The sequence below is a fragment of the Canis lupus genome, chromosome 1 (assembly GCF_048164855.1).
Source record: "Canis lupus baileyi chromosome 1, mCanLup2.hap1, whole genome shotgun sequence".
NCBI lineage: Eukaryota > Metazoa > Chordata > Mammalia > Carnivora > Canidae > Canis > Canis lupus.
Genome location: NC_132838.1, coordinates 112254825 through 112267652, shown reverse-complemented (window position 1 = coordinate 112267652; position 12828 = coordinate 112254825). Strand labels below are relative to the sequence as shown.

Genomic DNA, 12828 nt, shown 5'->3' with positions numbered 1-12828 from the left:
AATAAATGGTGCTGGGAAAATTGGACAGCCACATGCAGAAGAATGAAACTAGACCATTCTCTTGCACCATACACAAAGATAAACTCAAAATGGATGAAAGATTTTATGTGAGACAACATTCCATCAAAATCCTAGAGGATGGGGATCCCTGGATGGCACAGCGGTTTGGCGCCTGCCTTTGGCCCAGGGCGCCATCCTGGAGACCCGGGATCGAGTCCCACGTCGGGCTCCCGGTGCATGGAGCCTGCTTCTCCCTCTGCCTGTGTCTCTGCCTCTCTTTCTCTCTCTCTCTCTGTGACTATCATAAATAAATAAAAATTTAAAAAAATCCTAGAGGAGAACACAGGCAACACCCTTTTTGAACTGGGCCACAGTAACTTTTTGCAAGATTCATCCATGAAGGCAAGAGAAACAAAAGCAAAAATGAACTATTGGGACTTTATTCTTTTTATTTTTAATTTATGATAGTCACAGACACACACAGAGAGAGGCAGGTGAGTGTGGGCAATTGAATGTTCTACCAGGTGAGTGTGGGCAATTGAATGTTCTGGTCCCTGAAGCCCAAAGGGGCCGTGGGTTTGCCCAAGCCTGCCCTAGGCTGTGCTCTCAGTTTCAGAAAATAGAAGAGCAAGGGGAACAGGGGGTAGTAGGGGGAAGAAGGGGCTTGAGGCAGAAACATGCCTCATGGCCAAGGTCCCAGAGAGCGGCCAGGTGGGACTAGAACCTGAAAGTCACACAGATAAGTTCACAGAAGGTTACAGGGGCTCAGAGGCCTCTTCTTGTTTTACAGGAATTACAACACCCTGAGAAAAACATTTACTGCCAGATCAACCACAAAGCAGAAGTGGCTTCCTAATTACCTCATGGCACTTCTCCTTCCTATCACAGCTCCTGCTGTGGAGCTGGGCAGGGAGTCCTAACAGGAGAGAATGGGTGTTGGTAGCAGAGAGGAAGGGTCATTTCTCTACAGGAGTGACCAGTTCCGCCTCTTGAACAGCATTCTACAAATCTTTTGACCCATAACCCTCTCCCAGACCACTCCCCACTGTACTCCCTGCACCATTCCTGTTAGCCCAGGACCCCTGGGGCCCACCCAGCCCATGGCTGGAATCCAGGGTTCAACTTTGGCTATCTCAGGGGAATAAGAAATCTCAGGCCGGGGGCGGAGGGGTGCTGGATCCTGCCTCAGAAGAGGTACATTCCTGGCCAGAATGGGACTTGCCTTGTCCGGGCTAGTCTAGGGGAGGCAGTGCATGCAAATGAAGCTAAATTGTTTGCTGGTCCTACCTTAAGCTGAGACAACCTGGATCCCAGTGAAAAGAGTAGGAGAAGGAGTGAACTTACCGGGTATGTGCACCTGCTGGCTGGACCATGGCCTGGGAGCAGAGACAGAGGTCAGCACCCAGAGTTGTGAGGAAGCTTGGGCCTACCATCCCAGGTAGGGACAGGTCCTGAACTCTCAGGGACCAGGGAAGAAGCAGCACCTCCCAGGGAGAGACCCATCGGCCTTTTAGGGCACTGAGAGTGCCAGGTTATGACCCATGATCCAAACTCTAGAGGTCAGGGATATGGACAGTGGAGTCCTCCTGTGCTGAAGCCCCAGAGAAAGGTCAGAAACCCCATGGGTGACTCCAGGATTGGACACTATGGGGCGGGACTATGGAGCTCCTAGTCACACCAGGGCTGAAGAGCTACTCACCGGGGGTGGAAGCTGGGATCCGGAGATCTTTGAGATCACGACAGGCACTGACCCTAAGAAAGATCGGCTTAAGTGTGAGGGTTGCAGGGCGAGGTCACAGTTTTGTTGTTATAGTTGGGGATAAGGAGGAGAGTCAATCAGGCATGAGTTACAGAAACCCTCTCTCCACCACTGTTGTTTAGCAGGGCAAGGGCCCAGGAGAGGGGATAAGGAAAGGCATTGGAGCAAGTCTGTCCTGGACCCAGATAGGAAGCCTTAGAGGTTGATGGTATCTAGGAGAATGTGTCCTGAAAAGCGATGAACCACCCAGGAAAGATATAAAACATGAGGATTTGAATGTGTAGAGGGGGCAAGGCTGCAGCATCATGTTCAGGACATGTTGGGAACCCTGGGGATGCTGGATCCCTGAATGTGGGGCCCCTGCTGTGTATTTCCCTCGCCCCCTAAGGCCAGGAGATGCTGTATGTGACAATGACCCATCCTCTATCTCCATCTTCCTGGAAGAGGCATAAAGTACATCCCAGGACCTTCCCTAGGTGATCCCAGGTTCTCTGGTCTCACACAAGTGAGCGTGATGTTGTCATGGTTCCTGCATCTGCAATTTGGGGTGACCATCCCACGTGCCCTGTCAGGTTCTTCCACTCTGCTGTGTGAGCTTCCCCAGGACCTCCCTTACATCCTGAGGCTGCAAATCCCCCTCACAGGACTCGTGGACTTAAATAAACCATGAGAAATGCCCTTTATTGAGCCCTTACTCCTGTCAGCACTGCTGTAGATTTGCCAAGTGAACCAGGACCACCCTGAGGAGCTGTTCCCCAATTTTGTCTAATTTACAACCAACTAGGCTGTGAAGGAAGCATCCAGGACTGCAGCTGGCAAGGAAGGAGCCAGATGGAATGAGATGGACAATCCAGGGGGCAGTTGGGAACCCTGGAAGAGCCACCAGAATCCTAGGTCAGGACTGGCTCTCCCTCCTGCCTGGAAGTCAGCTGTGGGACAGGATCAGCTGTGAGAAATGCCATCATACCGTCCACCCCTTGTGCGGAGCAGGAGACACCCCAGGGCAGCCACGAGTGCTAGTTCGAGCAGAACCCCAAGTGCAATGCCAATGATGGACCCCAAAGGGAAGCCTGTGCTGTTTCTTTTGTCTGAAATATGTAAAAAGGGAAGGGAAGGTGTATGAAGTCAAATCTGGGGATACCACGAGGGGCCAAGAAGGAAGGGCCTGCTTATGGAGGAAGTCAAGGCCACTGAGGTCTGGGTGGTTGTCACCACAGAGTTCTCACCCTCAGACTGCTGCATCACATCTCTTCCTGATGAAACCATGAAATTTCTCTAATTCTCATGTTGTCCCCCATCAGTACCACCATTCTGTTCATCTTCCTATCACAAAATGCTTCTCCCCTGTGTCTTCCCTTTCATTCTCATTGATACTCTTAAAGGGAGACCCTTATCTGTCCACTCAATGCTGATTAAAGGGAATAACATTACCTGATGACTTCTGAGGGCAGTTCTGTGTAAAGCACTTTGGATATACTTTATTTTTTTTTTAATTTTTATTTATTTATGATAGTCACAGAGAGAGAGAGAGAGAGAGGAGAGAGAGGCAGAGACACAGGCAGAGGGAGAAGCAGGCTCCATGCACCGGGAGCCTGACGTGGGATCCGATCCCGGGTCTCCAGGATCGCGCCCTGGGCCAAAGGCAGGCGCCAAACCGCTGCGCCACCCAGGGATCCCGGATATACTTTATATTTAATCTCATCTGCTTCTCTGCTCTTGAGGGTGTAATCCCTACTGTGCAAAATGAGCGTCTAAGTGTGGAAAGGGCTTAACTAAATCAGTGAAGGTCACAGACCTGTAATGTGAGAAGACAACAGTGAATCCCAATTCCACGTGATATTACAGCTAATAACAAAAAGGTTAATGACAACATAATAGTTGCTAAATTTGATTGAGTCCCAAATTTGTGTATGAAGCTGTCTCAGGATTTCATCTCATGAGCTCATATTAACAACCCTCACAACAGCCTTAAGATCCAGCTGTTGTTTCCACTTTTATAGATGAGAACACTCAGGCTCAGGAGCTTGAGTGTCTTTCCCAAGGTCCAACAGCTGGTACATATCAGAACCAAAAGGCTACAAGATTATTCTTAGTCTGGTTATCTTATCCACAAAGTCCTACAGGCCTACATTTCCTGCAGGTCTTTATCCGTCCCATGCCAGGAAAATATACAGGAAGGAAAGTGGAGGAGTTGAAGGTCACTCAAAGCTCACAGTCACACTGAGGGGATCACTTTAGCTGGAACTAACCATGTTGGAGACCTCACACTGGTAATTCCCAGCAGCCTCCCTCCTGACAGGCCTTATGGCCAGGATGCCTTTGAACCGGGACAGCTCCATCCACTCTATGAGCTTTAGATTCTGCCCATTGAAGAACCACTGGATGGAACCCCAGTGTTATTTGTGGAGCAGATCAGGACCACAGAGTCTTTCTGTTCTATGGCATTGGCATTATGTTCTATGTCTATGGCATTTCTGGCCTGGAGAGAGGGCTGGTTCACTGGATCTGTGGAGAAACAGAGGTATGGAAGGAGCATGAGCCTGGAGCTTAGGCCTATGCTCTTTCCTCTGAGATCTTGGCCAACCTAAGACCCCAGTGAGCTATGTAATGGTGACTCAGGGAATGGCCTTGTTACCTGCAGAAGGATGAGTGTCTTTGTTCAAGTGTTGAATGTAAGGAGAGGGCTATGCCTCCCCCTCTGGCCCTCACATTGCCTCATTCACGTGTCTGCTCCGACTGGACAGCTCTGTAGTATCAGCAGCAGGAACATCTCCTATATCCATGTGTCCATAATCCTCATCATCAGGTGGAATTTTTCCCCCATGGATTCGTTTCTTCAATTTTTGTGACTTTATTTATTTTTTATTTATTTATGATAGTCACACACACACAGAGAGAGGCAGAGACATAGGCAGAGGGAGAAGCAGGCTCCATGCACTGGGAGCCCGACGTGGGATTCGATCCCGGGTCTCCAGGATCGCGCCCTGGGCCAAAGGCAGGTGCTAAACCACTGCGCAACCCAGGGATCCCAATTTTTGTGACTTTAAAAGCTCAGGCCTCTTTCCTTACATCCTTTCATGGGGGAGGAAGCCTCACAACCATTCCCTCTCTGTGTCCAAGGCAGCTTTATGGAAAATAGGGAAGGTAATTTACTAAGGAATGAGACAGGCTTCATAGCCTAGGATTCAAAAAGTTTTCAATCTACAGGATTTCTCACTCTGAAGCTTTTCACCTCCAGATCTGTGGATTGACTCTCATGGCGAAAACCTCCTGTAGAGAAGTGGTTTACTATATACAGAATACTGGCACCATTAGGAATACAAGAAACTACCACATCATAATAAAGATATATATTAAATGCCTATAGCTAGCATCATACTCTATGATGAAACACTGAAAGTGTTTCTTCCAGATTACATAGAAGATAAATATGTCATTTAAACAAGCTGTAATCAACAGAGTTCACAAATCCAAGTCAAAATAATTAGAAGGAAATAAACAGAATACAACCAAATTGGAAAGAAATAAGTACAATTATGTCTGTTTGCAGATGGCATGACATTACATGTCTAAAGCAAGGATCACCCTGAAAACTGTCAAAATCATAAATAATTTCAATAACTTTGCAGGATACAAAATCAACATACAAAATCTCTCTGTTGTTAGCATTAACAACAAACTACCCCCAAAAGAAATTAACAGAAATGTCTGTTCATGTGTTCTTCACATTTCTTAACTGGATTCTTTGGTTTTTGGTTGTTGAGTTTGAAAAGTTCTTTATATATCTTGGATATAGCCCTTTATCTGATGTGCTAATTGCCAATACCTTCTCCCATTCTGTAGGGACTTTGTTGGGTTTTGTCAACTGTTTCCTTTGCTGTGCAAAGCTTTGTATCTCAATGAAGTCCCAATAGTTCCTTTTTGTTTTTGTTTCCATTACCTCTGGAGATCCGTCGAGCAGAAAGTTGTGTTGCCGAGGTCGACGAGGTTACTGCCTGTATTCTCATCTAGGAATTTGATGGATTCCTGTCTCATGATTAGGTCTTTCATCCATTTTGAGTTTATCTTGGTATATGGTATAAGATAATGGTCCAGTTTCATTTTTTTCTACAAATGACTTTCAAATTTTCCAAACACCATTCCTTGAGGAGACTGTCTTTTTTCCAAAGAATATTCACAAACAGACATTTCTCCAAAGAAGCCATACAAATAGCCAACAGAGACATGAAAAAAAAAATGGTCCAACACTTGGTATCATGGAAATACAAGTAAAACCACAATGAGATATCACCTCACGGCCATCAGAATGGTCACATTAACAAGTCAGGAAACAGCAAATGTTGGTGAGGGTGCAGAGAAAGGGGAAGACTCGTACACTGTTTGTGGGGATGCAGGCTGGTACAGCCACTCTGGAAAATAGTATGGAGATTCCTCAAGAAGTTAAATATAGAGATACCTCATGACCCACCAATGCACTACTAGGTATGTCCCCGAAGGACACTAATGTGATCTGAAGGGACCTGCATTCCAATGTTTACAGCAATAATATACAGAGTAGCCCAACTGTGGAAAGAGCCCAGATATCCATTGGTAGATGAATGCATAAAGAAGGTATTGGCAAATAGCATATATATATATGAATATATATATGAATATATATATTCATATATAGATGAATAAAAAGTTATATATATGTATATATGCAGGATGAAATATTACCTAGCCATCAAAGGGATGAAATTTTAACATTTATATCAATGGAGATGGAACTGGGGAGTATTATGCTGAGCAAAATGAGTCAATCAAAGACAGACAATTATCATATAGTTTTACTTATGAAGAAATTCAGACACACACACACACAAAACAAATATTGTTAAGGTTCCACTTACACAAGGTACTTAGAATAATCACAGTAATAAGCGAGAGCAGGCAGGGTGGTGGTTACTAGGCTTAGGGGCAGGAGTGTTTAATGGATGGTGGTAATGGTTGCACAAAAATACAAATATACTAATATTACTGAATTGTATACCTAAAATGCTTAAAATGATAAAACTTATGTATATTTTATCACATCAAAAAATGGTAATCGAGGAAGAAAGGAATTTTGTGTAAGGTCACACAGTAAAAGCCAGACCTAGGATCAGAAACTAAGTGTATTTGATTCACAGACTTAGGTCTTCACCACACTCCCATTTTGTTTACTGAAATGGTCCCTGATTCTATTCTGTTCTCCTGCCCTCTGGGCCTTCTATCATTTGCACATCACTGGTAGAGTTATCTTCCCAGGGAGATGTAACACAGGACAAGGTGTCATTTACCTTCTACATCCAGCCTGACAGGGTCACTTTTGCAGAAACTGACCGGATTGGAGACCTCACACTCGTATTTCCCGGCATCCCCCTTCCTGACAGGGTCTATGGTGAGGGTGCTGTTGTCCTGGGACAGCTTCTTCCTATCCGTGAGTATTAGAATCTGGCCATTGAAGAGCCACTGGATAGAGACCCCGGTGTTACTTGAGGAGCAGGTCAGGACCACAGAGTCATCTTCTGTGACTGTGGTGTTGCTGGCAGTGAGAAGGGGTTGGGACACTGGCTCTGTGGAGAAACAGAGGAGGTGACAGCATGAGAGTGGGCCTGGGGTCTGGTGACCCAGCGAGCTCTGTCAAGGTGCCCCTGAGGATGGCCCTGCTTCCTGCACAAGGTTGAGTGTCTGTGTTCAGGTGGCAGTCTGTCAGGACTGGGCTGTCCCTCTAACACTGGCCCTCTGTCACGTGTCTGCTCTTCCTGGATATCTCTGTACCGTCAGCACCAGGAACCTTCTAAATCTCCATGTGCAGCATCCTCAACATCAGGGGGAATTTTATAGCCACTGGCTTCTTGGGAACATTTCCTGAGCTTTCTGAAAAGATCAGGCCCTCTCTCTAGTATGGTGTTTTACATAGAAAGGGAAGGCATTTATTTCTCTTTTGTAAAATAATTTATTAGAAAATGAGAACAGCCCAGCCAGTCTTTCTGAGCTTAGGTTTGGAGAAGCTCCAATCTAAAGGGTTTCTCAATCTGAATAAGACTTTTACTTCCTGCCTGTGGATTGACTATTACAGGGAGAACCTCTTTAGAGTAGTGGTCACAGTTTTCACAGAAGGCTGGTACTCTTAGCTGTGGGCATAAATATGTACTTTGGCATTGCTCCTTCTGTGCCATGAAGGGACGTCATGGGGGCATCTACCTATATTGCAGTGGGCACCATTATGCAGTGTTCTCTCAGTGTTGGATCAAATGTGCTGGGGTCATACAGTGTTAGAGAACTGGGAGACTGCAGAGTCAGGACACAGTAGAGGGGCTGCATCAGGACTCTTTCTTTCCCATTCCCCAGTGGTCTCACTGCAGAGATGCTCTGGTACAACTGGAGACACAGTTTGGCCAGATTACAGACAGGGGTGACTGGAAGGGTGGAAACCAGGTTATTTAGTAGTTAAGTGTCTGCCTTTGACTCAGGTCATGATCCCAGGGTCTGAGGAAGTCTGGGGAACCACTGGGAAGAAAGAGTTTCACCAGGAGGAGGATATGAGTCAGGAGTAAAAGGCACGAAATGAGCCCATGAGCCTATGGGGACTGCAAACCTGCTCCTACTGCCTTTGACTCCCTGGATGAGTCACGTAGAGAGTAGATCAAGGGATCATATGTCCCTGTCAGGTGTGTTCCACTTGTTACAGTAACAGAGGGAAAAAGCCCTGGATGATGGCACAGTGAAAGATCATTCTCCTGGTGACCTGGTCAAGCTGGCTCCTCACGGAACCTGGCAGACGCTGCTGCTCTGATTTCTGTGTCCTCCAGGCAATAGCCTGGGAGGGTGGGCCTGGCCACAGGGTTTATCAGAAGAATCCAGGAAAGGCTTAAGGGTAGAGGGAGCTGCACAGAGCAGGACTAGTCCCAGCCGAAGAGGAGGAGGAGGAGGAAGATGAAGGAGATGGAAGGAGCAGGAAGCCAGAAATGTCCCAGGCTGTGAGCAGGGGGGGTTACAAGTGACTTCAAAGACTCCAGGAAGAACCCACAGCTGACCAAGGGGCAGGGCCAAGGCAGCCCTGCAAATCCTCCCATGGCCAAGCAACACCACAGGCGTCAGGAGACTCGTCTCGGGGAGTGGCCTAAGGGGCTGGTGGTCAAAGGGACAGAACATGGCTCTCAGTCCCTGAATGGACAGGGAGCAGGTATGGCCAGGATCTCCTGGGACTCTGCATCCAGGGACCAGATATGAAGAGACTGAATCATTCATTCATTCCTTTCCTCCTTCATGAAAGAGCAATTGAGATGTTGGGTCTTGTGCGGGTTCAGGGTACATGGTCAGGAGGAGAGGGCGGAGTCCTTTCTCTTACACGCCCCTGGGATCACACCAACACATCGGGAAACAGTGAGTCCAGGTCCAGTGCAGGAGCTGTGGATCGGCCACTGGGGAGGCCTGGGCATTCCCCGCACTGACTCTGATCGTTGATGAAGGTGATTTAGTTCCTGAGTAAAACCATGAATTCTCCATTTGCTCTCCCTTCCCAGACCAGAAAATCTGCCTTGAGCTGTGGATCCCTAAGAAGAAAGGTCTGATCCACCAGCTGCTCTCAGGGTCCAAAGATGCCTAATAAGGCCCCCTGAGTGGAGGAGGAGATGTGGCCGTGGCTGCAGACAGACCCTGTGGGATTGTGATCTGCCTGCTGCTCTGGTCTGTGTGACTCTGATTCAGTGTCTGCATCGCCCTCTGCCTCCATTTCCCCTCAATCAAAATCAAGTAATGGCTTTTGATTAGCTGTGTTCTCTGTCATTAACCTGAAATCTTTCACAATTACCTGACCTAAGGCTGGCTATAGAGGAGCTGCCCAAATAAACATCTGTTATTTGCTTCCATGAGACACAGCTCCCTGGGCTGTATCCTAAGTGCAGGAGTTACTACCAGGAGTGCTGACCTTCCTCTAGGGTCTCCTGTCCTCCAGGGCGCTCAGTGTCTCAGGAACCTTGCCTATCACTGCTTTCTGCCCCACTTCTCAGGTGAGGGACCAGGCTCTGCCCCTCCCCAGATGCTGAGCCCTGGCGGGTGACCCGCTCAGGAACCTCAGGACTCAGGCACCAGGAGATCATTGCTCCCAGTCAGCCCTGCCAGGAAGTCAAAACCCAAGCCTAGCACAGACTCCCCTAGCTTGGTCACAGGAGTCAGAAGTCCTAAAATGGGTGTAGACAGGAGCTTTCTGGCCTGAGCTCTCTTGAGGATCCCAGGGGACCCATCAGGCCTGGCGTTAACTGAGCCCCACTGGGTCTTTCTCAGAGTTATGATCACAGACAGGGAGGAGCTCCAGGGGCTGGACTGAATCTGTCTCCCTTTGCTGAGTTACACCTGTCAGGCTTGTTCTCTTTGCAGGGAATGTCTGCTGGGTTGGAATCCAGGAGTCAAATTCTGATCTTTGGAAATGTGTCTCCACTGTGTGTCCTGCACTAAATGCTTGAACCACTACAGGGACATAAAGCAGAGAGGGATGGAGGCCCAGTGCAGGCCTGTGAATCCTGTGTGTGTGAAGTAGAATTCCCCCCACCCGACACCAGAGGTGAGAGAGGAATTACTCACGGAATACTCGGAGCTGTCCAGGTACTAGTGCAGTTTCAAATTTTCTGTTTATGATTTGTAGGATGTAGGATCCAGTGTCGTTCAGGGTGATGTTCTGGAACAGCAGGGATCCATTGGGGTATATTGTCTCTCTGCGGCTGTATGCAGGCCCCGGGGTAGTGACTTTGGTGTCTATTACATATAATAGAATTTTATGGGTCGGCAATACAGTTTCCCCTCTGAACCAGGCAAGGCCTGCTGTATCCCCAGGCAGATTGAGGACCCGCAGAAGAGCATCCTTCCCTTCAGCAGCATTGGGAGGCACGGACTCCACAGTGACTTGGGCAGTGGTGGGCGGATTCCAGGAGATTAAGAGTGAGACTAGGAGGGAAGAGAGGGGACGGATCAGTGTTTGGACCTATATGTTGGAATGGAAATCTGGGACCCTGGAGGTAGAGCAGGTCCTAATCCCCCAGGCTTAGGGTTAGTGCGAGCATGCACAGTATCTGGGTGTCTGTGTGTGTCTCTTGCTGGTCAAGGTCAGCTACATGGCTGTGCTAAAACTGGGCCTCTGAACTCATTTCCTCCTTTTGAACACTCTCCCTCAGATGTCTGTGGCTCTCTCTTGATTGCCCTCAGATACCTGCTCACACTCAGGGGCTCTTGGGAGAAGCCTGTCCTGACCACCTCCTCTGAAGATCTTCTGTCTTCACGTCCTGACCTTTCCCTGATCTGTTCCCTTCAGGGGGCTTGTCCTTACCTGACATGACATTCTAGATGTCTCTGTGGGTCTGTCTTCCTCCCAGAGAAGTGAGCTCAGGGAGCAGGGACTGGTCTGCTCTGTGCTGTCCCCCGGGGTGGCCCGGCTGCAAATACCAGGGCTGAGCGTCCCCAGGGCCCTCCGAGTCTGGCGCTTATCGGTCAGGACCCCAGGGTGGTGGCAAGGCCAGGGTTTAGGGTCCCTGGGTGTGGTTCCCGTCAGGTTGCAAAACTGAGTCCCCGGTGAGGAGGCCCTTGGGACCCAGCCCCTCACTCCCCACTTGCAGATCCCGAGGCCGCCCCGTCGCTGAGCCGGCTCCCCCGCCCCGCCCGCCGCCCCGTCCCCCGCGGAGCCCCGTCCGCCCCCCCAGGCCCCAGGCCCCAGGCCGCCGCTCCCCCGTCCTCCCGCCCCTCCCAGGGGATCGGCCCCCTCACCGGCCAGCAGGAGCTCCTGCCAGGGGCCGCGCCCTGCTCGGGGAGAGGCCGAGGGGGGCTCCATGGTGCCCGCTGCCCGCTCCGTCCGGCCGGGGTGAGAGCAGCTGCCGCCGCGCAGACGCTCGGGCCCCGCGGTCCGCCCCACAGCGCCGCGTCCTTCCCCCTCCGCGCGGGGCCGCCTCTGGGGGCGGGGCCGGGTCACGTGGGCCGGGCGGGGGCTCGCCGGCCCCCCCCCGACGGCAGGTCCCGGGGTTCCCTTCCTCTGTCCCCGTGGGGGTCCCCGCAGCTGCTGAGGCCTCCGGTCTTCAGCGGGGATTTCCCGGCAGACGCGAGCGCGCGCACACGGCCTGCTTGGCCCGAGCACGAGCCCGGGGCGTCGGGTCCGGGGCGCGCCCCGCAGCTGGGGGCGAGGTGCAGGGTCCGCGCCCCCACAGCCCTCCCTCCTGGCCCTGGGGCTTCCCCCTGCAGAGCGGGAGCCCGCGGCCGCCTCCAGAGCCTGTCCCGGGACGTCACCCCCACCGGGCCTGGGGATCACCTGGGGAACGTCATCAAGACTGCGGAGGCCCAGGTGACCCCTGGACAGGCTGCTTTAGCAGATGCGCAGCCAGGCTGAGACCCCGGGACGTGGCGCCGGGGCCGCCTCTGCTCTGCGCCCACGGAGGGAGGGTCCGCAGATCCTGTGGAAAAGCAGATCTGACTCGGCAGGTGTGGTGTGGACCCCGGAGCCTGCATCTAACCAGCTCCCAGGGGACGCGGATCCTCCTGGCCCTGGGGGGCAGGCTTTGAAGAGCCGGGCTGAGGGGGACCCGGCTCCCTGAGAGGGTGACCCTTGTCCCTTCCCTCAGTGGCCTGTGCTGTGTCCTGGCCTTGAGTCTGTGGGCACCACACACACAGCCCAGGGTCCCCAGATCCAGGGGATCGTTTCCCTTTGTTACAGGGAAGTCCTGCTGGGCCTGGGTCTCCCCAGTGATCTCACCTGCACTGGGGAGTTTGGATTTCCTCCTTGCAGCAAGGTCACAGAGAGGGCTCTGGGGGTGAGAAAGGGGCAGACTGGTTGATGACTAGTGAGGGACCTAGTGGGCAATCCTTTGTGTACCTGCTGCCTGGCCTCTCAAGAGCTCAGTTCCCAGATGGGAAGTGTTTTTTTCTGTGTCATGGGAAGAGAAGATGGTGGTGGCATATTGGGTGCCTAGGACTCCCTGGCTCAGGGAAGGATTTGAGTAGACCCTCCCTCTCAGTGTCTGTTGGCTGATCTGTGGCCCAGAGAATGTCATTTGCTCCCAGTCATC

The 12828-nt window shown here is 50.7% G+C and overlaps 1 protein-coding gene across 1 annotated transcript; it reads right to left on the bottom strand.

Moving 5' to 3' along the window:
• Positions 1 to 5094: 5094 nt before the first annotated feature.
• LOC140604594 (cell adhesion molecule CEACAM21-like) lies at positions 5095 to 11700 on the bottom strand. The gene is made up of 4 exons (XM_072775826.1): positions 11540 to 11700; positions 10367 to 10726; positions 7081 to 7356; positions 5095 to 6168 (listed from the first exon to the last, which is right to left on the bottom strand). The coding sequence occupies exons 1-4, from the start codon at positions 11601 to 11603 to the stop codon at positions 6083 to 6085; spliced, it is 786 nt and encodes a 261-aa protein (XP_072631927.1). The 5' UTR covers positions 11604 to 11700; the 3' UTR covers positions 5095 to 6082.
• Positions 11701 to 12828: the final 1128 nt, after the last annotated feature.